We start from the raw sequence: 25,454 nt of genomic DNA on the forward strand, positions 1-25,454 counted from the left end.
AAGATTCCAAAGACGTAAATTTGGTGAGAAAGAAAAAAATAAATGATGCATGTCACGCCAACCAAAAGATACAACCCAACCTGAGACCAAGCTAACGCAAGCGCTAGGAGCAATCAAACAAGTCCAAGGCAAGGATTTAGGGAAAAGACCTTGACTCAATGGAGGCAACAGTCCACGGACTGAGCTACACCTGTGCCTCGGGATGGCTGGAAGCACCGACTAGGAGAGTCCACCAGAGCACACTGACAACGTTCCCGACCAGACGGCCAGGAAGAAGTGGCAGCTGAACACTTCCGGAAACTAACAGTGTTCGTGAGTAAATGGGTTTAAGAAAAAAACTTTTTTTCCCCTTCATCCTAGTTTACACATTCCACCCAAGCCAGGACGTCGTGTGGTTTCACCGAAATCGTTCCTTAACACTGCCTATTTCTTCTGTTTGCACAGGCAGCTCCGGAGACGCACGGGGGCACCCCCTCGCTACATCACCCCCAACACACTGGCTCCCAACTCCGTCCGCGCTACAGGACTCACACACAGGAACCGGCAAACAGGAACCCGAGCCGCGGGCCCTGCGGCCTCCTCCGGAACCCGTCCCGGGCCGCCCCGCCGCTCTGCGGGGACAGAGTCGGGAGGCGGCAGTGCCCGCACCCAACGTCAGCGCCGGCGGAACGGGGCCGTCCCGGAACGGCGCCGAGCCCCGGCGTCCCGAGCGCGGCCCCGGGCACCGCGCCGTCGGCTCGGCCCGGCAGAGGCAGGCGCCCAGCGCCCCAGGCCGCCGGCGGAGAGACCCGAGCGCCGCCGCCCCGGCCTCGCCGACGACCCAGAGCCAGGCCGAGCCGGTCACGCCAGGCCCGCCGCCGCCGCCGCCATACCTTCTCCTCGCCGTCGTAGATGCGCACCCCGCGCTGCTGGATCACCAGGGTCTCGTTGAGCTCCAGGAGGCCGCTGGTCCACACGAAGCGGTCCATGGCCGACGCGAAGCCGCCCGCCTGCGCCGGCGCTCCCGGGCCGCGAGTCGTGCGCCGGGCGGACGGCGGCGCCCCCTGGCGGCGAGCATGGCGGAGGTCGCCTTTCAGGGAGGGTGGGCACGGGGGCGCGCGCGGCGCTCGAGGACGTGGAGGCGTGCGTGTCGCGCCCCCTGGCGGTCGGTCCGCCAATGGCCTTTTACACCCTTGCTGGGCAGCGTGGTCCACCCCATCCTAAGCCCTCAGCGTAGAGGGAGCCCAGTCTGGAGCTTGGACTTCCTCATTGCCCTTTATGCCTGCGTATCTGTAGCAGTTTTCTTGTCGGTGCCTGGCATTTCATTAAAGGCTATAATTTTTTTTTCAAATGAGAATTGATGGCACGATTTTTTTTATACAGCTGCATAATCTTAAGTCAATTTCTACACAGAAGCCTTCAAAGATTTGATTGGAATGGGATTGAAGAGATCAACTTGGAGAAAATGGACACCTCAGAAATATAGGGCCTCAGCCTGCTGGGGTCTGGGCTCTCTGCCACACGTTCAATCTTTGTGCACGCTGGCATTGGTCGACCTCTGCAAGTTTATTTTCTCTGGATAAATTTAATCTGGCTGTGAGTTATAAAAAAAAAAGAAAAAAAGAAATATAGGGCCTTCCAACCCATGAGTGTGTTATCTATATTTATTTAAGGTTTCTTTCAATAACACTTAGTGCTTTCCCACAGAATAAATTTTGCAGAGCCTCCAAAGCTTCGGAACAAGTGATTTCTTCTTGCTGCAATCCTACTAGACCCTGCAGCCCCGACACAGTGGTCCATCACCGCGCTCTTTCCTGCACTGTTTGCCCTCGCCTGCCATCATCATCCTTTGGGTTGTTCCTCAGTGTTCTCTCACCAGCACCCGCCTACTTCACGGGACCAGAGGAGGAACAACTGAAGCCGATTACTGATGTTCAGGTGCCTGTAGTTTCATGTTAACTGTCCTAATTGTTAAACTGTTCTGTCACTTATTGGGAACCCATGTGTACTCAAGCTGTCTGATGAAACTTCAGTATAGAACAACATTGACAGCAGTACATAAACAGCAGTGATGTCTTAGGGATGATGGGAGTACGACTTGGCTGTTGTTTCTCCCAGAGTTGACCTTAAATGTAAGCAGCCGTACTGAAAATGGGACATTTTATTAAGTAAAAAAAAAAAAAAAAACCTACAGAAAATCCCACACCTGCTTTGCTACTAGCTGCCACAAGAGGTCTGAAGACAAGAGTGGACAACAGTGGGAAAAACCTACCTCAGTGCAGGGCCGGCTTTGGAGGTCCTCACAGCTGGCCAGGGGCGCTGTGGGGAAGTCACACCCTCTCACCCCTGTCCCCACGCTGAGACCCGGCTGAAACAGAACACAGCCCCAGTCCAGCCTGAGTGCAGAGCCCAGGCAAGAGGAGAAAAGTGGTGATCTCAGAGCTTAGAGCCGGAAAGGGAGCCTGGACTCTCCCTAACTCTCCCGCACTAAAACCTCCCGCTGGGAGTCGTTAGGTTTCCTCTGGTGGAGGTGTTGGTGGCTTTTATGAAGGTGCCAGTTCTAGGGAGGACTGAGCGTTGTGGCCGCACAGCTAGGCACCAAGTGTCTACAGTAAATGCCTTTCATCTTCACAGGGGAGTACACAGCCTGCAGAAGGGCGCGCCTCTCCCCTCCTTCTCTCTCTCAGCTGAGAATTGTGTGGTATGCAGCCATAGGAAACGGACTTCAGTTCCCGTCTGCGAGCTCAGCAAACGTGGACAAACGATTTCCGAGCTTGTCATCTGTGAAACAGACATGAGGGTAGCGGGGTAACGTGGGCGAGAGGAAAACACTCGTGCTCTCGGCACCCAGCCTGCTGGCTCAGTCGTCCTGCAACAGGCGCAGCCAGAGCACACTTTCTTCCCGTCTGCCTTCCTCTCAGGACCGTGGCCGTCCGGGGACTCGTCCTATCCGCACCCTCGAGACGCTGCTCGGTGAGGACTCGGCGGACCGACTCCTCCTACGCCGCACAGGCGGGACGAAGAGCGTTGTTTGGCTTTGAAACGCACGGGCTCGCGGGCACCGACCCGGGTGGACGCCCGGGCAGCTCCCGGCAACCGCAGCGCAGGCCCCGCCTCTCTGCGCCTATTGGCCCATTCAATTCAGGCCGGCACCAATGGGCGGAGGCGGCGCCCGCGCTGTCGGAGGCGAGAGCAGGGGCGCGCAGTGGCCTGAGGGAGTCTGAGCCGCTCCGCGCAGACGCGCATCCTCCGACCGCGGCTGCTATGAGCACGCCGGCCGTTCCCCGGGACCTGCAGCTGCCCCCGAGTCAGAGGGCCCAGTCCGCGTTCAGAGGTGAGGCTGGCCGAGATGGCGGGCGCGGCGCGAGCCGGCCGGAGGGGCGCGGGCGGGCGTGGGGTCGGCGGTCAGGGCCGCCGGGCCTCCCGCCGACTGCGTGAGGACTCGAACCGTGGCTGTTGGCTCTGTGGTGCTAGTGTGCGGGCTGAGGGCCTCTTGTGCGGTGGCTGCCGGCTGCGGACCGGCAGACACGAGGAATCCGTTTAGCGACGGAGCGAGCGCGCAGGCCTGGGTGGCGTTGGGGGGTCCCGGGTCCGGGGGGCGGGGACGTGGCCGGGGCGGGGCGGGGCGGTGCACAGCCCCACTGCGCCTGCGCCGAGCCCTCCCCGAGCCGGGTCGTGAGCGCCTCCGGCGTGGGGGGCTCCCTGGTCTGATGTTTGGATTCACTTCCTCGCCTCCTTGTTCTGGGAGCCTTGGGGTTAAGTGGGTCTCAACAAATACGACTACTGTTACTTCTTTGTTCTGCAGTGAGAAAACAGTGATTCTCAGCTGAGCCAGTTCTGGCGAGTTAGAGCTTGGGAGTCCAGTGTCTCACCTGCCGCTCGGTTCCCTGAGGCAGGGCTTTCAGCACCGCAGACATTGGTTTTGCACACAGTAGAGAACATGATTCTCCTGCACGGTGCTTGTGGGGCCTTTCATGGTCACATTCGCTTATTAATGGAATTATTTCCCAAAGGCAATGCTGAATTGGGCACTTTTCTGGAAATGGAAAATGTGATCTCAAGGACAGCAGTTTTCGAAGTAAAATCTCCACTTAGCAGTATTTGCTGATTTAATTAACGTTGACTTATAGCTCTTATATTTTATTATTTAGAACAAAGGAGACAGAAATTCAAGGAACACCTGTTAAGAAGAAAAACATTTTGTTCATACAAACAGGAAAATCAGACATTATCCAGGTGAGGTCAAATTTATTCCAATTTATTTTTACATTCTTTTTTAGTACAAAGTTTTCAAATCTGGTGCTATTTTGCACTTTCAGCACATCTCAGTGTAGACTAGCCACATTTCAAGTACCTCAGGACCTACATGTTGCTCGTGGCTACATTATTGGATGGTGTACCATTAGATTATTGAGTTTTTCTATCTAAATTGATTCACATTCTTAAGCAGAAACAAAGGTGTGTGTATGTGGTGGGGCAGGGGTTTCCAAAATGTAGAGATTTGAAGATTGTTTTAATCTCAACTCAACATAGAAAACTCTTGATATTATCTTATTTACATTTTTAGAATTTTACATGATTATGGCAAAAACAAAGCTTATGAAAGTATATGGAAGTAGAAAGACAAAAGGTTCCCTTACTTTCTACAGTTAACTCAATGACGGCATCGTTTCCAGGTTTTTTGCCTGATAAGAACCTGGGCTGTAATCTAGGTCTGCCATTATTGCTAAAGCCACCATTCAAAATGTGTAGTCCTGGCTATATCACAGCTTTGCCACTTCTCTAAGCTGATTGAACAAACAGATGTGAAAGGTGGCAAAACCATAATTATTAACTATCGCAGGTATCAAATTTTGTCAATTCTAAACATATAATTTTTTCACATTTTAACGTAATCTCTAGACTTAGGATCTGTTTTAGAGTCAATGACAGGTCTGACTTTTTTCTCCTCTTGTTTCATGTTAGAGAAAATCATTAGAATCACCTAAAAGATTGTCACAGCCTGTGCTGGTCCGTCTATAATTGTAAAAGGCAGATTAGGTTAATTAGAGAAAACATTGCTTTGGATAAATGGCCTAAAAGCAATGCCAACTAGAAACTCCAGTTTTTAATTTTTCCTGGCTTGTGTGTGGTAAATTCTGGATTTCCTTTGGGAAGACTATTTAAAAAAATATTTTTCCCAATTTAATAAATCTGTTAGTAAGTGCTAAAACTAACCCAAGGAGGTGTTGCTTGATAAAGGTTTTTTTCTGAAGACTTGTTCGGACCCTAGAGAAGAATGATTTGGAATAAAATTGTTAAGTGATTATATACTCTATGGTAGGGAAGATGTTAAGACTTTTAGGAAAATTCCTCAGTTGTCTTGTTTGCTACTGCACTGTAATAAAATTTTTTCTTAGGAGAAATCTCATCTCAGTTTTACCTCAACTTAAAATCTAAAATTGTGAAGTTGGTTAGTTATTAATATCCCCCCAGCCTTCTTCCCAAAAAGGAAACCTCCTTGATACAGGATTGATTTCTCTCTCTTTTTTTTTTTTTTTAAGTTGTGGAGAACAGACAATAATGACATCTGAGGACCAGGTCCAAAAAGGAACAAAAGCTCTGAATCTTAAAACAAAAATGGTAAGATACGAACATAGAACTCATAAATATCTTTGTTTTTCCCCTTTATAAATTCTTTCTGAAAGAAATGAGTCCTAAATTAGTTTTGTCTTAAATAACTCTTTTAGGCTGATAAAGAAAATCTCAATAGACCTACAGGGAACAAAACTACAACAGTGGACAAAAGTTATGTTCCTTTAAAACTGTCTAATGAATTAAACAACTCAACCACAGTAATTGATGCAAAGAATTTTGGTGATGATAATCAAGCTATACAATTGTTATCAATTAAAGAGGATCCCCAAAGTCAACATATGACATTAAGCCAAGCATTTCACCTTAAAAACAACAATAAAAAGAAACCAGTGACTGCAGAAAAGCCAAAGCAAGATGCTAACATGCCCAAAAAACCTGTGCTTGGAGCTTACCGTGGTCAAATTGTTCAATCTAAGATTAATTCTTTCAGAAAACCTCTACAAGTCAAAGATGCAAGTTTGACAACAACGAAACTTGCAACTACTGTCTCTAAAGCCACAAAGCCTCAGCCTATAAACACTAGCAGTGAAACAGTGAAAAGTGAGCAACCCTCAAATATGACAGCTGCCACTAAATCTGTGAGAGCTACATCTCAGAATACACAACTTGTGAGACCTCCTATTAGAAGTCACCATGATAATACCCAAAACACGGGGAAGCAAAGCATCAGTAGAACCTTGGCCAACGTTACCATCCGGAAAGGGCCTCGGGAAAAAGAATTATTACAATCAAAAACAACTTTATCTAGCATCAAAACTGCTTCTCAGGACATAAAAAGAAACAAGGCACTGTCAAGAGGCATAGTGTCTGAAATGGTAGCCAAACCTACTTCATCTTCTAATACCAAATTGGTAGAAAAGTCAAAACCCGTTGACCAGCAAAGACCTACTATAACAACAGCAACTGTTAGTAGTAGGTCAGGTCAACCCAAAGAAACTGCAGAACAGAGAAAGTAAGTAGTTGTAATTTTCTTTATTTTATTACTTTAATTTTCAGTAGAATATCACTTTTGGATTTGGCTTATAATTTCATTGAATGTACTAGAATTTTTCATGTGTCCTGTCATGTGTGTGATGTCATGTGTCATGGGACAGTATGATCCAATAGAGATTGTATTTAAGTGTTTTATTAGTTTGCATTCTGTAACCTAAGTGCATAATTACTGGGAGACACTTTATAACTTCTTCATTTAAAAATGAACTTGGGATCTTTGAGCATACAGTTGCTCTTCATGTGTTCAGTATGTTTCAGCTGTGAACTAGGTGTGTGTCACTAGTGTAGAACTACTTAAAGACCTGAAATACTTTGAAACTTGCTCCATTTGGCAGAGATCTATCATAAATATCAAAGTAATACTTACTGCTGCTTCTAACCACAGAGCTCGTCTGAGTGAGTGGAAAGCTGGCAAAGGAAGAGTATTGAAAAGACCTTCTAACCCAGTAGTTCAACAACCCGAGCCTGAGGGACAAGCTGAAAAACCAGTGGGGTCCTTCTGGACTACCATGGCAGAAGAAGATGAGCAAAGACTATTTACTGAAAAAGTAAACAAGACAATTTCTGAATGCCTGAACCTGATTACAGAGGTAATTTTTATTTTACACAACATTTGTAAAGCATTTTAAAGGTTGAAGATTACTTATTAATTAGATTGTCAGTCTTTTTGACCAAGTAATATCGGTGAGTTGCTGTTGATTTAATGTTGTCAAATTGTTTGCACAGTTAATTAATTAATTACTGCCTTGTTTATTAATTGTGAGATTGTTAGTCTTTCATTGACTGAGTTTTGCACTGAGTTTACATAAATAGGTCAAAGGGATAATTGAGTTTTTACTTGAGTTCCAATTTTGTAAGATGTTAGTATTCAGTGGACAGGGTAGATATTTACTTTTACTTCTGATATTTCTGTTTCTTATCTTTGCTCAACATACTTAAAATTTTTTTATACTCATTATGTATTTTACCAAAGGCTAGCAACACGAGTACTATTAATAATAATCACTGGGGCCAGCACTGTGGCATAGCGGGTAAAGACACTGCTTGCAGTGCCGGCATCCCATATGGGTGCCGGTTCGAGTCCCGGCTGCCCCACTTCCAATCCAGCTCTCTGCTATGGCCTGGTAAAGCAATATAAGGTGGCCCAAGTCCTTGGGCCCCTGCACTTGCATGGGAGACCAGAGGAGGCTCAAGGCTCCTGGCTCCTGGCTTTGGATCAGCGCAGCAACGATCTTTGCGGCTATCTGGAACCAGTGGATGGAAGACTTCTCTCTCTGCCTCTGCCTCTGCTTCTCTGGAACTCCGACTTTCAAGTAAACAAATAAAATCTTTAAAAATAATGATAATAATAATTAAATGAACCATTATCACAGATTAAATTCAGATTAATGAAAATAATTCTCAAACAAAATCCCATTCATCTCTAAACCAATATCATCCTGGTCTTGAATTTATTGTAAAATTTTACTATTTGAAATAAAATCTTCTGGAGTGATAATAATCAGCCCCAGAATATTTTCTTTATTTATTGGCTACTGTTTAATCTTGTTTTTGTGAACCATTAGTGTCTAAGATCTATAACAAGACTGAATATAGGATATGATTTTAAAACACAGAGGAGGAGAGGCAGAGAGAAAGGTCTTCCATCCGCTGGTTCACTCCCCAGATGGCCGCAACACTTGGAGCTGCACCAATCTGAAGCCAGGACCAGGAGCTTCGTCCAGGTCTTCCACACGGTTGCAGGGGCCCAGGGACTTGGGCCATCTTCTACTGCTTTCCCAGACCATAGCAGAGAGCTGGATCGGAAGTGGAGCAGCCAGGACTCAAACTGGCGCCCATATGGGAATGCTGGCACTGCAGGGGGCAGCTTTACCCACTGTGCCACAGCGCTGGCCACATAGATGAACATCTTTAAGCCTTTTGAGGACCTGTAAAAATTATAGTCAGGAAAACGCTGATCCTATTATTACTTTGCTGCATTAAGGTTTTTTGTTTTGATACTATGGAATTTTTCTGCCCTGCTGTTTAACTAAATATAACTCTTACATAAACCACTCAAATTCATTTTGACCATAATATCAAAACCCAACAAAGACAAATATGGAGGGGCCAGTACTGTGGCTTATCAGGCAAACCTACTGCCTATAGCACCAGCATCCAATGTGGGTGCTGGTTTAAGTCCCGGCTGCTCTACTTCTGTTCCAGCTCCTTTCTAATGCACCTGGGAGAGCAGTGAAGGATGGCCCAAGTGTTTGGGCCCCTGCACCCATGTGGGAGACCTGGATGAAGCTCCTGGCTCCTGACTTCAGCCTGGCCCAATCCTGGCTATTGTGGCCTTTTGGAATGTGAACCAATGGATGGAAGATCTCTTTTCTCTGCCTCTGCCTCTCCCTCTTTGTAACTCTGCCTTTCAAAAAAATAAATAAATCTTTTTAAAAAAAAAAAAGACAAGACAAATATGGAAAAAACCCTCAGGCTATTCTCAAACATTTGATAGATGCAAAAATTCTAAATAAGGGGGCTAGCATTGTGGCACAGTAGGTTAAGCCTCCACCTGTGACACTGATGTTGACCCTGATGGAACTATAGGCTCCTGGCTTCAGCCTGGTCAACCCTACTCCTTGCATTCAAGTGGGGAGTGAACCAGCAGATGGAAGGTCTCTTGCTGTCTCTTCTTCTCTATTACTCTACCTTTTAAATAAATAAAATCTTTCAAAAGAAAATTCTAAATAAGGTATTAACATGGAACCACACTATATACAAGAGGATAAACATCAAGACCAAGTAAAATGTTAGACTTCATTTACCAAAACAAGGGTACTCTAAAAATGTCCATGTTGGTTGCAGGTGTTTGGTACAGTAGTTCAGTTACTACTTGGAATACCACATCCCAAATCTGAGTGACTGGTTCGAGTCCTGTTTGTCCTACTTCCAATCCATCTTCCTTCTAATGTGCCTGGGATAGCAGCAGAGAATGGCCCACATACTTGAGTCCCTGCCACCCACATGGGAGACCCAACTTGACTTTCAGGCTCCTACCTTGGCCTGGTGCAGTCCTGGCTGTTGCAAGCATTTGGGGAGTAAACCGGCAAATGGAAGATATCTCTCTGTGTCTCAAAGATAAATGAAAATAAATAAAAGCATTTTTAAGTGTTCGTGGAAGTATAGAATTAAAAGATAAGTTTATTTTGATGCAGAAAAAATTTGAAATTCCTACATAACTTTTTCATAATATACATTTTCTATGAACTTTTTGAAGACTGCTTATTTATGTCTCAACTATTATTTCATTTCTTTTGCCTTATATTTATTGCTGATGATATGCTTCTTGTTAATCATTCACAATAAGTTTGGAGTTAGGATGATTTTTGTTTTAGTAAGCTTAATTATTATTTGTAGTTTGTAGGGTAAAAAAAAACACACGTTATTTCTTGCTGTTTTAGGGGTGCCCAAAAGAAGAAATACTGATCACACTGAATGACCTGATTAAAAATATTCCAGATGCCACAAAACTTGTTAAGTATTGGATTTGCCTTGCACGTATTGAACCAATCACAAGTCCTATTGAAAATATTATTGCAATCTATGAGAAGGCCATTCTGGCAGGGGCTCAGGTGAGTTAAAATTTATTTATATATATTATTACAGTGAAAAAGATAAAGAATTATTTTGGGACGCAAGATAGTGTAACTTAATAAAACTGGTTTTGTGTATAAATAGTATAATAGTAATGAATGTTCAGACATTAAAGGATTGCATTATAGAAGCTATTTCAAAGCCTTCTAAAGCTTTTTGTCATGTACTAGAGATAATCAGGGGTAGGGAATTTTTTTTTCTGCCAGGGGGCATTTGAATAAAACATCATTCATAAGCCATACAAGATTATCATTTGCCTGCTATAGATGTATTGAATTTCAAGTCCTGCCTGTGTTTGCCTTGGCAGGGCCAGGCCAGATGACTTCGCATGATAGGCATTCTCCACCCCTGCCTTAGTGTATGTATACTTTCAGACAGGCTGAAATGTGAATTTAATGAAACTTTTTGTGAGAAATGTTTTAGCACAACATGTCATTGTGTACATTTGCTATTTGGGACATTTACTGTAAAACTGATTTTTAACATTAAAATTTTCTTAATTAAATATAAAGCAAATAGGCCGGCGCCGCAGCTCACTAGGCTAATCCTCCGCCTTGTGGCGCCGGCTCACCGGGTTCTAGTCCCGGTCGGGGCACCGGATTCTGTCCCGGTTGCCCCTCTTCCAGGCCAGCTCTCTGCTGTGGCCAGGGAGTGCAGTGGAGGATGGCCCAAGTGCTTGGGCTCTGCATCCCATGGGAGACCAGGAGAAGCACCTGGCTCCTGCCATCGGATCAGCGCGGTGCGCCGGCCGCAGCGCGCCTACCGCGGCGGCCATTGGAGGGTGAACCAACGGCAAAGGAAGACCTTTCTCTCTGTCTCTCTCACTGTCCACTCTGTCTGTCAAAAAAATATATATATATAAAGCAGATATAACTAAATGAACTTTTAAATATAATCAAGCTCTGATGGCTTTGTGAAAGAACTCTGCCTCTAGGAGTATATCTGAATGTACTTACTTTATACACCACATGAAGTCGTCCTGCTCACATACAGAAAATGACAATAAACTGGTTTTTTCTCACATTATTACCACCATATCTCTCATGTTTTCTAAACTATTGACACAAGAAACCCTGTATAAAGAGTGAATCATTTCTCAAGAGTTTTTCTTTGGTTGAAGATTTTTTGTTTTTATAGGTAAATGTACAAAGACATAATTCCTTTTCACCAAGTTTCTAAAAATATATTTTTTGAGGCTGTTTACATAACTAATTTTTTAAAAATTTAATTTTTTTTTTGGCTTTTCTCTAAGAAAGGTTGATTCTCAGCAAAATCCATAAATGCTGAAATCAACTTTTCACCTGAATCAAAAATCAAGTATTGGATAGATATTCTCTTATTGGTTATTACATTCTTGAAGGGTAATTGTATTTGACAGAATCCTAATTGAAAGGGAGTATTAGATCCCTACTACAGTAAACCAGAATGGACATTTCTTTTAAGGCAGCTTAAAGCAGTGTAGTTAGGGTGCAAAACTAGAGCCACTGCTGTGTGTAGAATGCAGTAATGTAAACAGAAAGATGTGATACCAGAGCAGAGTTGGAAAACAGGAATCAGAATTGGTCAAAAAATTTGAAAGCAGAACGGGAATTCAGGAACACTTGGTAATCCAGGACTGCTCACTTACCTTGAATGTATTGTGTTAGCAGGCATGATATCTCAAAGGAACACGGTGAGTACTATGATACATGCAAATAGTGCACATTTAGTAAAGTTTTGAATAAATGACATATATTGAGCTGATCAACCATAAGCTATTCAGAGATGCATTTAATAGCATGTGAAACAAAATATAATAGTGAACTTAAATATAGGAGAAAAGGAGCTATTAAACTCATTTCATTTTTTTGGAGAGACAGAGATATAGATAGAAGGGAGGGCCGGCGCTGTGGCTCACTTGGCTAATCCTCCACCTGTGGTGCCGGCACCCAGGGTTCTAGTCCCAGTTGGGATGCTGGATTCTGTCCTGGTTGCTCCTCTTCCAGTCCAGCTCTCTGCTGTGGCCCGGGAAGGCAGTGGAGGATGGCCCAAGTGCTTGAGCCCTGCACCCGCATGGGAAACCAGGAGCAAGTGCCTGGCTCCTGGCTTCAGATAGGTGCAACGTGCCAGCTGTAGTGGCCATTTAGGGGGGTGACCCAACAGAAAAGGAAGACCTTTCTCTCTGTCTCTCTCTATAACTCTGTCAAAAAAAAAAAAAAAAAAAAAAAGAGCAATGGAGATAAAGATAGCAATATATATATATGGACAGATAGATCAGTCGATCTCCCGTCCACTGGTCCATGTCCCAAATGCCTGCAACAATCAAGGCTGTACCATGCTGAAGCCAGGAGCTGGGAACTTAATCCAGGTCCCCCGTGAAGGTGGCAGGAACCCAACTACTTGAGGTACCACCTGTTGCCTTCCAGGGTATGCATTAGCAGGAAGTTGGAGTTGAAGGTGTTACCAGTATTAGAAACAGGTACTCCAAGGCATATGATCATCCCAGTGTCCTAACTGCTATGTTAAATCCTGCTTGTTATTTAACTTTTTTAAAAACAGATTTATTTATTTGAAGAGTTACAGAGAGGCAGAGGCAGAGGCAGGGAGATAGAGTGACAGAGAGGCCTTACATCCACTGGTTTACCACCAAATGGCCACAACGGCTGTAGCTGGGCTGATCTGAAGCCAGGAGACTGGAGCTTCTTCCAGGACTTTCACATGGATACAGGGGCCTTAGGACTTGGGCCATCTTCTACTGCTTTCCCAGGCCATGGCAAAGAGTTGAATAGGAAGTGGAGCATCCAGAACTTGAACTAGTGACCATATGAGATGCTGGCATTGCACGCAGTGACTTTATTCACTATGCCACAGTGCTGACTCCTTATTATTTAACTTTTTAAGAGGCTGATTAATTTTCTAAGTGAATCTAACCTTTACATTTCCAGTATTGTGTGTGAGTTTCAGCTCTTCTCTAAACTTGTCAACCTGGTATGATCAGTCTGTATAAATTTAGACATTCTAACAAGCGTGTAATGCTTTCTCATAGTGCTTTTTAAAAATATTTATTTATTTATTCAAAAGTAAGAGTTGGGGAGAGAGAGAGAGAGAGAGAGATTGATCTTCCATCTGCTAGTTCACTCTCCAAATGGCCACAGCAGCCAGGGAGCTGGATAGGAAGTGGAGCAGTCAGGATTTGAACCAGTGCCCATATGGGATGCCAGAACTGTAGGCAGCTGCTTTACTCATTAAACCACAGTGCAGGCCCCTCATTATAGTTTTAATTTGCCCGACTGCTCCAGTTCCGATCCAGCTCTCTGCTGTGGCCTGAGAAAGCAATAGAAAATGGTCCAAGTCCTTCGGCCCCTGCACCTGCGTGGGAGACCAGAAGAAGTTCCTGACTCCTGGCTTCAGATTGGCACAGCTCTGGCTGTTGTGGCCAACTGGGGAGTGAACCAGAAGATGGAAGACCTCTCTCTGTATAACTCTTTCAAATAAACAAATAAATCTTTAAAAAAGGAAATTATACTTAAATACTGAACCATTACATTTTTGACAGGACTAAAGTTCACTACAATGATATAAAACATCATTTTTAAGGACTATGGCATATTCTGTACCAAATAACTGATTTACATAAGAATTTTTAAATGGTCAACCAGTGTATAAATTGAGTAATTGTAACCATTTTGAAATAAAACAGCAAATTTAGCAAGTCACATGGCATCTTACTATGTACCTTTTTAATCCTCTAGCACTGTCCAGTCTACCACCAATACAAGGTGATAAGATATAAATGAATTTGTGTGTGTGTGTGTGTGAGATATACCAAGAACTTCAAAGATTTGAGGAAAATGGTATTTAAATATTTGAACTTCATACATAAAAAAGGTCTTCAAAAGTTAGATAGCAATTGCAATTAAGGAAAATTATGGATTTCAAATTTATTCTGCACTAATACAAAAATCTTTCCATTTCATTTCCACAAACTATTTGAAGGACCCTCAAACATATGAATAAAGATCTGTTTGTATCTAGAATAACTTAGTGATTTGATGCAAAAAACTTGTTAAAATCATGCATCCTTCCTGTCTGTGTACTTTTATTTTATAATCTCTTAGCCATACCAAGGTTAATTGGAGTCATTAATGATTTGGACAACTTCAATGAAAGGTGAGTTCAAATAAATTTTAAAAGATATACATATACACAAGTATATATATGTATTTATATGTATTTGACATCTATAACATATATAATATAACATATATATACATATATATATATAATCACAGATAAATATTTCTGTCAACATCTGCCAAAATAATACAATGAAAGAAGGAAAGAGGTTGGGATTAGTAAAATTCACCTTTGGGAGTATCCTGAGGAACACAGGGTGTCTTGACACTTTCTAAGTCTTCTTACTATAGGATCTGTGGAGAGCTTTCTATTTTCCTGAGATCAAATTATGCATAAGGTACACTGGTTGTGAAAGGCACATCTGTTCCAGTCAGTAGACTTGTCACTCTTAGTAGCAGACAATTCCTTAGGAAATTGTCAGCTGTCTCATTCGTTAGTATCCACTAGAATAGCCCATTGAGGAAGCGAATCCTATTTGGAGTAAAGTTTGATGAGCTAGTAGACAGGAAACAGTGGGTTCATCCCAGAAATGATAAGATCTACTGGAACCTTGATGTGTGCCTCACCTTCTAATTTCTGCCACCATGTGAGGGCGGTGCCCCAAAGCCCAACATCATTTTGGAGGAAGCCCCTGCTCAGGCCCACAGCTGCTCTACCATATCTCATGGGCAGAAAAGGCAATGATGAGTGAAAGTAGTGAGTAGAGGGAGGGACATGAGAATCAGGAGTTTATGTGGAATGAGAGTGACATGCACCTATTAACTAAAGTTGAATTTGAAAATAAATTCTAAATAAAAGTCTGTCACAGAGTGGGCCAAAGTAATAAAAAATTTTACATGAATCTGGTAACAGATTTTCTCAGGACTAAGATCTTCATTATTGGCAAATAAAGCCTCATTTCTAGTAATAAATAACACATCACATTCAAGCAGTGATATACCAAGGAACTTTCAAAAGTTATGGACATGTATTTAAAGATTTTAAAATCCATGTATAAAAGGCATCTTCAAAGATGCATGGAGAAAATTATGATGCATAGATTTAAAAATTATTTTGCACTAAAAAACTTACCTTTGCATTTCACTTCTATAAATTTTCTAAAGGACTCTTATACACTTGGATAAACACCAAATAGTTTTTATCTGGAGCAACTGTAGCTATTTGATAGAAAAAAGTTAAAATTATACCTTTCTGACTATGTACTTTTATATCTGAGCCCACACCCAAATAAATTGGAATCAGTTATGTATGGTCAAGGTGTTCCCAAGTGTGAGCACAAATAACTTGAGAAGATATGTATGTGAACATGTAAATGTATATTTATATATATACTTATACATGCACCTAGATATTTCTTTTTTTTTTTTTTTTTTTGACAGGAGGAGTGGATAGTGAGAGAGAGAGACAGAGAGAAAGGTCTTCCTTTTTGCCATTGGTTCACCCTCCAATGGCCGCCACGGCCGGCGCATCGTGCTGATCCGAAGCCAGGAGCCAGGTACTTATCCTGGTCTCCCATGCGGGTGCAGGGCCCAAGCACTTGGGCCATCCTCCACTGCCTTCCCGGGCCATAGCAGAGAGCTGGCCTGGAAGAGGGGCAACCGGGACAGAATCCGGCGCCCCAATCGGGACTAGAACCCGGTGTGCCAGCGCCACAAGGTGGAGGATTTGCCTGTTAAGCCATGGCGCTGGCCATCTGTGTTAGATTTTACTGTACTGACAGATGAAAGGAAAGAGCCTTATTGGAAGCCAGGAGGTGCCAGTGGATAGCAAGAAGTGGAGCCTGCAGCAGAGAAGAATGGAGCTAATGGAACCAGGGTGTGTTCCTCATCCTCCAGGTCTCTACCATCATATGAGCTTTATCCCTGACACCAAACACTCCAACACACAAGATGGAGCCACTCACACATAAATTTACTTGACTGTTTCTGAGGGGCAGGAAAAACAGCCATTTGGAATGAAAGTAAGGAGGTGATAGATGTACTTAGGAAGTAATGGCATTTGATATAGTAACAGCAATGTGTAATCAGAAAGTGAAGTTGAATTTTAAATAAATTCTACCACAAAAGCCTTTCACATATCAGTGTTAAGATGATAACATAAAACTGGACATAGTACTATTTTCACCAGCCTGAGGTAATCATTACCACCATATAAACTCATTCCTAATTTTAAAACACCAGACTCAAAGTAGTAACATGCAGATGCATATTAAAACATCAAGTTTAGGCCAGCACTGTGGCTCACTAGGCTAATCCTCCACCTCTGGCGCCATCACCCCGGGTTCTAGTCCCAGTCGGGGCGCCGGATTCTGTCCTGGTTGCCCCTCTTCCAGGGCAGCTCTCTGCTGTGGCCCGGGAGTGCAGTGGAGGATGGCCCAGGTTCTTAGGCCCTGCACCCGCATGGGAGACCAGGAGGAGGCACCTGGCTCCTGGCTTTGGATTGGCGCAGCGCGCTGGCTGCAGCACACCAGCCGTTGCGGCCACTTGGGGGGTGAACCAATGGAAAAAGGAAGACCTTTCTCTCTCTCTCTCTCTCTCACTGTCTAACTCTGCCTGTAAAAAAAAAAAAATCAAGCTTTAGGATACATGTGATCACTTGACTGAAAAAGTAAGTCATCACATATGATTTATGCCTATGTACTATTCTTTAATCCTCTTGATCTTACTTGAGTGCATTGACATCAGGAATCTATGAAGACCCATCAGTGAAATGTAAGGTCCAAATCAATGAATAAAGACATTTCAAAAAGTTTGAGGAAGGGAACCAGTGTTGTGGAGCAGAGGTTTACTTGCCACTTGTAATGTCATCCTGCCTCAGAGTGACCATTCAATTCCCTGATGCTGTGCTTCCAATCCAGCTCCGTATTAAAGCTAGCAGTGGGAAGATGTCTCAACTACTTGGGCCCCTGCCACCCATGTGGGAGACCAGAATGGACTTCCTGGCTCCTGGTTTTGGCCTGTACTCACCCTGGCTATCGTGTCCATTTGAGGAATGAATCAGCATCTTCAACAAGTAAATCAATGTCAGAAATTCAATAATTTCATGTATTTCCATCATGACAGTTATCTTTCTTTGGTTCTATTTATAGGACTTCTTTAAGCATTGTTTATAAAGCTGATCCGAAATAGGCCAATTTCTTCAATTTTTGTGTCTTAGAATTCTATTTCTCTTCACTTATGAAATATAGCTAAGCTGGTTAAAGCATTCTGGTAGACTTTTTGTTTTCAGAACTTGGAATATATCATTGTATTCTCTCCTGGCTTGTATTGTTTCTGTTGAAAAACCTGTTACAATTCTAATGGATTTCACTTAAAGCTGACTTGATACTTTTCTCTTGCAGTTTTTAATATTCTTTGTTTTGTAATTTTGAGAGTTTAAAATATAAAATAATAAGATAAAATCTTGTGTGATTTCTGACTATATATCTTTATATTCCCTTAGCTCACACCCAAATGAATCGACATCATTAGTTATGTGGAATCCATCAATGAAAAATGAGTGAAAAACAAATGCAATATGTGTATATGTATACATGAACCCCCTGAAAGACACAGGCAACTATATACAATACTTAAAATTAAGCTACTACCTGTGAACTGATTGATATATAAGTACACGTGTGCATATCATTAATTTGAATGTGGTAGGTATTTTTAAAAATTAAAAATGAGGCTTCATGTGACAATAATGACTATCTCAGGACTCTTAAAACAAAAGTATATCCAGAGTGAACTAATACTTTAATCCCTAGTCTTTTAGGGTTGCATTTTTGTCAGATTATATATATTTATTTGTGTATGTTTATGTGTTATGTGTGCATATGTATGGGTGTGTGCATGAATAATCATCAAAAAGCACATGGAATATCATTTTCCCTCCTTTCACTTTCAGACTGTGTGCCTCTTTGTCAGTGTAGGCAGCAAAGAGATGAGTTTTCTTTTTTAATCCACTGATGGGTTTTCTTTTTTAATCCATTGAGCCAGTCTCTGTCATTTAACTCATCCCAGCTAAAAGAGTTCTGCCTGTTCCCCTTCCAATCCAACTTCCTGTTAATGCATCTATGAAGGACACGGCTAATGGCCCAAAGTTGAGCCTGGTCACCCATATGCGAAAATGAGATGGAGTTTCTGTCTCCTGACATTGGCCTGATCCAGCCCTAGTATTTGAGGCCATTTAGGAAATGAACCAGTAAAGAGTAACTATCTCTTTCTCTCATTCTCACTCACTTTCTTCCATTCTCTCTCTGTCACTCTACCTTCCAATTAAATCTTTTTTAAAAGGAAAAGTGAATGGAAATATGAGTTATGTATGCCGGCATTTCAGAATGTTTGCATCAATATAAACTTATTGTTCAAATCCATTTTCATGAACCTTTTTAATTGCTCTCATACACACCTAGATATTTCTATCAATACCACATATGCAGAAACATAATACAATGAAAGAAAACAGTTGATTTTTGTGAAATTTACTGTGAGGAGTATCCTTGAGAACACTGTAGTATCTGTCGAGAACTTTCTGTCTTTCTTAGGTTAAATTGGGTAACAGAAGCATAAGTCATGAAAGGCATGGCTCTTCCAGTATTTTTGTCATTTTTAGTTGGGGGCAAACAATCCCTTAGGAAACTCAGGTTTCCCGTTTGTGGGTCTCTGCTAGAGTGGGCTGAAGAAGGAGAGATTTCCATTTGAAGAAAGAGGAGTAGGAAAAGACCCATATGTTGGGTCCTTTGAGTATCCCATGAATCTCCAACATTGGTTTTTTGTTTTTTTGTTTTGTTTTGTTTTGTTTTTTTGACAGTCAGAGTGGATAGTGAGAGAGAGAGACAGAGAGAAAGGTCTTCCTTTTTGCCGTTGGTTCACCCTCTAATGGCCACTGCGGCCAGCTCAAAGTGCTGATCCGAAGCCAGGAGCCAGGTGCTTTTCCTGGTCTCCCATGCGGGTGCAGGGCCCAAGCACTTGGGCCATCCTCCACTGCCTTCCCGGGCCATAGCTGAGAGCTGGCCTGGAAGAGGGGCAACCAGGATAGAATCCTGCACCCCAACCGGGACTAGAACCCTGGTGTGCTGGCGCCGCAAGGCGGAGGATTAGCCTGTTAAGCCACAGCACCGGCCTCAACATTGTTTTTAAGTTTTCTAATTTCTTTTTTTTTTTTTTTGATGCGACTGTAAAATTTCCAGAGACTTATCTTCTAACTCAGATATTCTTTCTTCTGCCTCACTGAGTCTGTTGTTAAAGCTTTCTACCCCATTTTTTATTTGATCTATTGAATTCTTCATTTGTAATATTTTATTTTGATTTCTCTTTAATATTTCAATTTCGTGGGAAACATGTTAATTCATGTCACACATAGATTGCTTGAATTCATGAATTTGCCCCTCATTACTTCTAAATAATCCTACAATCAGTTTTATGAAATTGGAAGTTCATCAGACTTTCCATCTTCACATTCTAGTATTGAAGTATTGTTGTGTTCCTTTGGGGGTGTCATGTAGTCTTCCCTATTTGATTCTAGATTTTCTTTGTTTATTTCAAGCATTTGTGGAGATATTTGTTAGGTGTTTTTTTTTTTCTCTTGGTGGCTTTTATCTTTGGACTATGCCTCTGTGGCATAGTGTAGTGTCTGCTCTTTCAGAGGTCTGTGCTGGGTGTTGCCAAAGAGCTCTGTTCAGTGCTCCAGAGTGAGGGGAATGTCTAGAGTAACACCCAAGTTGAATGTGGTAAATGTCAATCTTTTTTTTTTTATTAGTGTTGAGAGTTTGATGAGCTCTGTTGGCATAGTCTCATGCTCACCTCCTCTCCTCCAAGGTGAAAAATGCCCAGGTGCTATCCCCAGTGGGTGCAATATTCATCCATGCTGCCACATGAAACAGACAAAGGATCCATGCAGTCTTTAATGTAAGCGCAGATCCCTCAGTAATGGCCTTCCCAAAGCAATCAATGAGCCTGGAGTGTGTGGACCTGCCCACTGCAACTCCCCAGAGACCTAGCCACACCCTGCACCCTCCCACACTGACACAGTTGTTCTCACAGTCCTTGCACACAAGGCTCCCACAGTCATGGGTGTCCAGTCACCCGTCAGTTCTCCCAGCTAGACACAGGCATCTCCTATTGGGTGGTAGCTAGGTGTACAGACACAAGCTGTTGCAGCTGTTACCTATGACCAAATGGCACCCACCCTCTCAGCTAGTTACAGGACACCATGGTTAGGTAGTCAGGAGGAGAGAGAAACAGGCTCCTTTGTTTTCCTTTAAGATGGCAGGTACACTGTCCCCCACAGGGCTCCAAGCCAGACTCATGTCTACACACAGCTTTTTGGCTGGTGGCTTGGACTGCTTATTTTATTTAGTTTATTCTCACCTCATTCTCCTCCAAAGCTGTTGCTGAGGCTCTTGGCTGCTAGGGTCCTGTGTTGCATCTGTGTTCATGCTGCATGTCCACACCCTCGCACTTAGATCTACAGCATCCTTCTAACTCCTGTGGATTTTCTACTGCAGTTTTCTTCCTAACTGCTCCCTGAGATTGCACTCCCTCCATTTTTTTTTAACTGTCTTCCCTTTGATTACAGCAGTTATCTTTCAATTCTGCCACCTTGGTATCTCTTGGATGTCTCTTTTAAAATATATGCTTTGGAATGATTTTCTCCCAGGCTGTGTAATCCCTTCTCATTCTCTTAACTGTCTTTTGGAGAGAAGTTTTACATTTTGATGAAGACCAATTGGTCAGTTTTTATTTTGTGGATCATGTTTTTGGTGTTGTATCTAGAAAACTAATATAGGCCATAGAGTATTCTCTTGAAATTTTCTTGATTGTGAGTTTTGCATTTATTTATCTGGTTTTTGATATGATGAGACTTATATATTGAAGTTAATTTTTCAATCAATCAACCACCATTTTTTTTTTAAATACTATCCTGCATGGCTGATTTCCCTTTCTATCTTTGTTGTCTATTTGTGTGGGTATATACTTTGATTTTTGATTCTTTGTTATTCTTTTGGTTGTTTTATTGATTTATTTTTACTTATGTCTGTCCTAAAAAGTCATGTTTGCCTTCCAACTTTGTTCTTTTATCAAAGTTGTTTGGTTTTTGGAATTCCTTTATATTTCCACATGACTTTTAGAAACAACTTGCCAATTTCTACCAAAATTTTCTTAAAGCCGACTGAAATTTTTGGTTGAGATTGCATTGAATTTGTACTCCATTTTGTTGGAGAACTGACATCCTAACAGTATTGAGTCTTCCAACCCACAAAGAAAATAAAGTTAGTTTTTGAAGTATCTGTGTGTGTAAGAAGCCCCTCCATTATATACAAAAGAAAAAATAACAGATAAAACAATCTCTGCTTTGAGATTATTCTTCTGGAGTATTTGATGTTGGTGTACTCTATCACCCATCTTTTAAACAAACAGCATGTGTCTTTAAAAAAAATCTTTGCAGTATGGGATCAAATCCATTCCATTCTTTCCTCACAACGATCTCAAGACCACCAGAATCTGTGGTTGCCATGGACATGGAACTCTTATTCTTTCATTGGCATGTTCGCAGCCAAAGGCGTAGGACATGGTGGTAAGGATCTCTGACCAAGGTCCCCCATCCTATCCCCTGCCCTCTCATTCTCATGAAATGAATGGAGGTGTATAGCTGGAGAAAAAGGAGGGAAGAGAGTGGGGATGAGCTGAGAGTCTTTAGGGCTCATAGATAGGAAGATAGCCTTGAGCCCAGTGGTGAGAAGAGCATTGATTAACATTCCTCTCCCTTCTGGGAGACCTCCCAAATCTCCCTTACCCTCTGGGACCAGTGAACAACTAAGTCAATATTGGTTAAGTAGCAGTGACCTTGTTGCTGGCAAGGAATTGAGTGAAGATTTGACTTAACAAACTCTGATTTGGGGCAATTAAAAATAAGAAAAGGAATATATATATATATATATATATATATATATATATATATATATAAATGCACACACACACACAAGAAACTATGAAAAAAGGGAAAACCATTATTCTGAAGGATAGTTGGAGAGGAAACTTGAATCAAGATCTTAAAAAAGTTATCTCCCTTTTAGAGAAACCTGCAGGAGTGCACAATAATGAGAGTTACTGTATCCTGTTGTTTCTAGCCTCTTCTGAGGCATAGTAAGAGAAAGAATATTCCTAGAAATCCCACTTTGCCTTGGGTCACCCTGGTTCACATCTAAAGATGTGCCTCTAGCACATCTCTGCAGCACTAGGTGGTAGACTGGGAGCTTGGGAATTTCTACCCTTTCTGCCAATGAGTTGGTATCCTTTCAAATGTATAAAATTTACAGATGGCTGTGGCATGGGTCCAAAACTCAAAATCAACATTTATGCCCAAATTGGACTATTTATTTTTAAAAATAATTATTTTTCTATTCTATTTTATTTTTTCTCCTTGCCAAGAATTTAGGGACTTATGGCACTATTCTGACTGCCTAAGTGTAGTCATCATGTTGTTTTTCCCTGGAAATGTCTTATTTTCCTGTGACTTCCAATTTTCTTATATGACATAAAGCTACTTAGTGTAATGTTGAGGGACACATCTCTTTTTCTCACACTTCTTTGATTTATTCTACAGAATATTTTAGGATGGAAATATCATAAGTCACTATGATGATACAGCTATTGAGTTGAAACAGATTCTGTTTCATTTTCTGGGTTCTGGGTAGCAATTGGATGCTCTTAAATGTCTATTCTGGGGCCAGTGCTGTGGTGTAGTGGATAAAGCTGTTGCTCTGGCATAGTAGGTAAAGCTACTGCAGTGCCAACATTCCATATGGGTGCAGTTCGAGTCCCAGCTGCTCCACTTCCAATCCAACTCCCCTAATGGCTCGGGAAAGCTGCCAAGGATGGCCCAAGTGCTTGGGCTCCTGAATCCATGTGGGTGATCCAGAAGAAGTTCTTGGCTCCTGGCTTCAGATTAGCAGAGCTCCAGCCATTGTGGACATTTGGGGAGTGAAGCATCAGATAGATGATTTTCTCTCTCTCACTCTGTATCTCTGTCTCTCTCTATAATTCTGTCTTCCAAATAATAAATAATATTTTAACAGCCAAGAAGTTTTAAAAAAGTGTACTGCATGTAAATGTAAATATCATTGAATCTTCAAAAAAATGTTTTCTTTTACTTTTAGAACTAAAATACCAAGGGCAAATAAAGAATGTATGTTTCACATAAGTTATCAAATTACATGATACTGTAGATTTCCTACATTTATGGATTCAGGACCTTAGAAATGCTGATCCATACCTAATAAGTTCTATGTGAGTCTTTCTCCTTTGAAGTATATGATAGGTGTCTAAACACATGGAATATAAAATTCATAAGCGCTTTTACTTTTCTTAGATTATGGATTGAATTTAACCGCATGGCGATATGAAGAGATTCAAAAAGAATCAGTATCGCTGGTTCTCTCAAAGGAAAAATACTGATACGTAAGTGATATTATTCTAATGTACTGAATTTTAAACATAACTTTCAACTTTAGTTAATCTGATAGGCAATCTGTGCATTCATTCTTGCTAAATATAAACTGTATAGAGATGAAATTTGTCAAGCTCACAGAATAAAGACCTTGTTAATCTATGCCTGAAATTTCCTTAAAAACACTAGTTTGGATGGTGTGATAATATGCATGTGCCAATCACTTTATGCTTTTCCTATGGGAAATCTGGTTGCCCTACCGGAGGATGATGTATTCTGGAATGATAAGCTAGGTCCAACTCAGGAAACCATTCCACATAGAGGCCACCACAAGGGCTTCAGTTGTCTTGTCATGATTAACACCTGAATTGTTGTTAATTACCAAAATAAAGGTTACAAATGTGTTTTTATTAGTGACACTGGGGCTTACAACTTAGCATGAAGATGCTAAAACTGTATGAAAATTAAAATCTGTGGATCAGATGAATGCTTATACAGACAGTTCCCCCTTGGATAAGCACAATTTAAGAATCTGAGTGATATCTGTAATTGTATACCAGAGACTTGTCCCCTAGGTGCTCCTATCTGCAGCCATTGGTTTAAGAGAGTTTTTGCCTCCTGAACATTGGAAATATATCCCATTTATTGTATGGATGTCTCATTCCCAGATAGATTGGTGCCCCAAGAAATTTGATTAGCTGTCCTAGTCTGTCATCTGGATCTGAGGGGTAATTTGAATATTGACCAGCTCTCTTCCTCAGTAGAACCCATCAGGAAAACCTGATAATCATACAATGAGGCTACCTGCATCAAAAAGTCATATTCCCCCCCTTTGGCAGTCTGAACATTTTCCCTTAAGGTGATTTATTGCTATATCCCCAACACATTCCTGTTGGTCTTCCTGTTGAGAGATAGCAGATACCTATCAGCCATGCTTCAAGGACATCAGAAGACCAGCATAATACTTGAAAGACTACATCCAAGGACCCTCAGACCAGGCAAAAATTATTGGAAAATCTAGACTACAGTCTTCTTTATAAATATTTGAGGAATAATATAATAATCATATCTGTCTGGTCTTAGAGTTTTGATCTATTGCTGAGTACAAAATTAGTTTGCTAAAGGGACAATTAAATAGCATTTAACATACTGTTTCTGTAATGTGTTTCTTATACTTTTGTCCGTATGAGGTTTGTGTTCAAATAAGTCAGGAACGGCAGCATATTCTGGTCACCTTTTAGAGATCCATGGTATTTATAAAAGAAACATGCTGCAGTTAGCGCTGCTGCACAGTGGTTTAAGCCCACCAACTCTAGCACGAGCATCCCATATGGGATGTCCCAGCTGCCCCTCTTCTGATCCAATGTTTTTGCTAATGTACCTGGAAAAGGAGCAGAAGATGGTCCAAGTACTTGGGCCTAGGGATGAAGCTCCTGACTCCTGGCTTCAGCCTGGCCCAAGTCTGGCTGTTGGAGCCATTTGAGGAGTGAACTAGCACAGGTAAGATTTTTCTCTCTTGGCCGGCGCCGTGGCTCACTAGGCTAATGCTCCGCCTGTGGCGCCGGCACACTGGGTTCTAGTCCCGGTCAGGGGCCAGATTCTGTCCAGGTTGCCCTCTTCCAGGCAACACAGCTCTCTGCTGTGGCCCGGGAGTGCAG

At 42.2% G+C, this 25,454-nt stretch overlaps 3 protein-coding genes across 49 annotated transcripts in view; 2 read left to right on the plus strand and 1 right to left on the minus strand.

The window, feature by feature from the left end:
• The window catches only part of VPS36 (vacuolar protein sorting 36 homolog), a 37,289-nt gene extending 36,277 nt beyond the window's left edge, over positions 1 to 1,012 (minus strand). Inside the window, exon 1 of the mRNA XM_062194322.1 lies at positions 873 to 1,012. Within this exon, the coding sequence (XP_062050306.1) occupies positions 873 to 968 (96 nt within the window). The 5' untranslated portion in view covers positions 969 to 1,012. The remainder of the gene's footprint in view (positions 1 to 872) is intronic.
• Positions 1,013 to 1,637: 625 nt separating this feature from the next.
• On the plus strand, positions 1,638 to 23,797 carry LOC133761685 (cytoskeleton-associated protein 2-like). Of its 6 annotated transcripts, none has more exons than XM_062194315.1 (8): positions 1,638 to 1,917; positions 2,901 to 3,313; positions 4,131 to 4,215; positions 5,523 to 5,601; positions 5,709 to 6,568; positions 6,995 to 7,199; positions 10,053 to 10,223; positions 17,219 to 17,440. In XM_062194315.1, exons 1-8 carry the CDS (start codon positions 1,910 to 1,912, stop codon positions 17,354 to 17,356), a joined length of 1,959 nt encoding a protein of 652 aa, XP_062050299.1. In that variant the 5' UTR covers positions 1,638 to 1,909; the 3' UTR covers positions 17,357 to 17,440. The 6 variants fall into 6 exon arrangements, with proteins under 6 accessions (XP_062050299.1, XP_062050300.1, XP_062050305.1 ...); XM_062194316.1 differs by lacking the exon at positions 17,219 to 17,440 and adding an exon at positions 13,524 to 14,099 and having other exon boundaries at positions 1,639 to 1,917; XM_062194321.1 differs by lacking the exon at positions 17,219 to 17,440 and adding an exon at positions 23,719 to 23,797 and having other exon boundaries at positions 1,640 to 1,917.
• Positions 23,719 to 25,454, plus strand: part of LOC133761682 (phosphatidylinositol 3,4,5-trisphosphate 3-phosphatase TPTE2-like) — a 99,190-nt gene continuing 97,454 nt past the window's right edge. For 40 of the 42 annotated variants that reach the window (XR_009866214.1, XM_062194270.1, XM_062194303.1 and 37 more), the window contains exon 1: positions 23,719 to 23,807. Coding sequence is in view for 41 of the 42 variants with exons in the window: in XM_062194270.1 (XP_062050254.1) it covers positions 23,749 to 23,807 (59 nt within the window). In the remaining variant the exon portion in view is untranslated. The remainder of the gene's footprint in view (positions 23,808 to 25,454) is intronic. The other 2 variants (XM_062194297.1, XM_062194307.1) reach the window with 1 other exon arrangement.

The sequence above is a fragment of the Lepus europaeus genome, chromosome 6, assembly GCF_033115175.1.
Source record: "Lepus europaeus isolate LE1 chromosome 6, mLepTim1.pri, whole genome shotgun sequence".
Taxonomy (NCBI): Eukaryota; Metazoa; Chordata; class Mammalia; order Lagomorpha; family Leporidae; genus Lepus; species Lepus europaeus.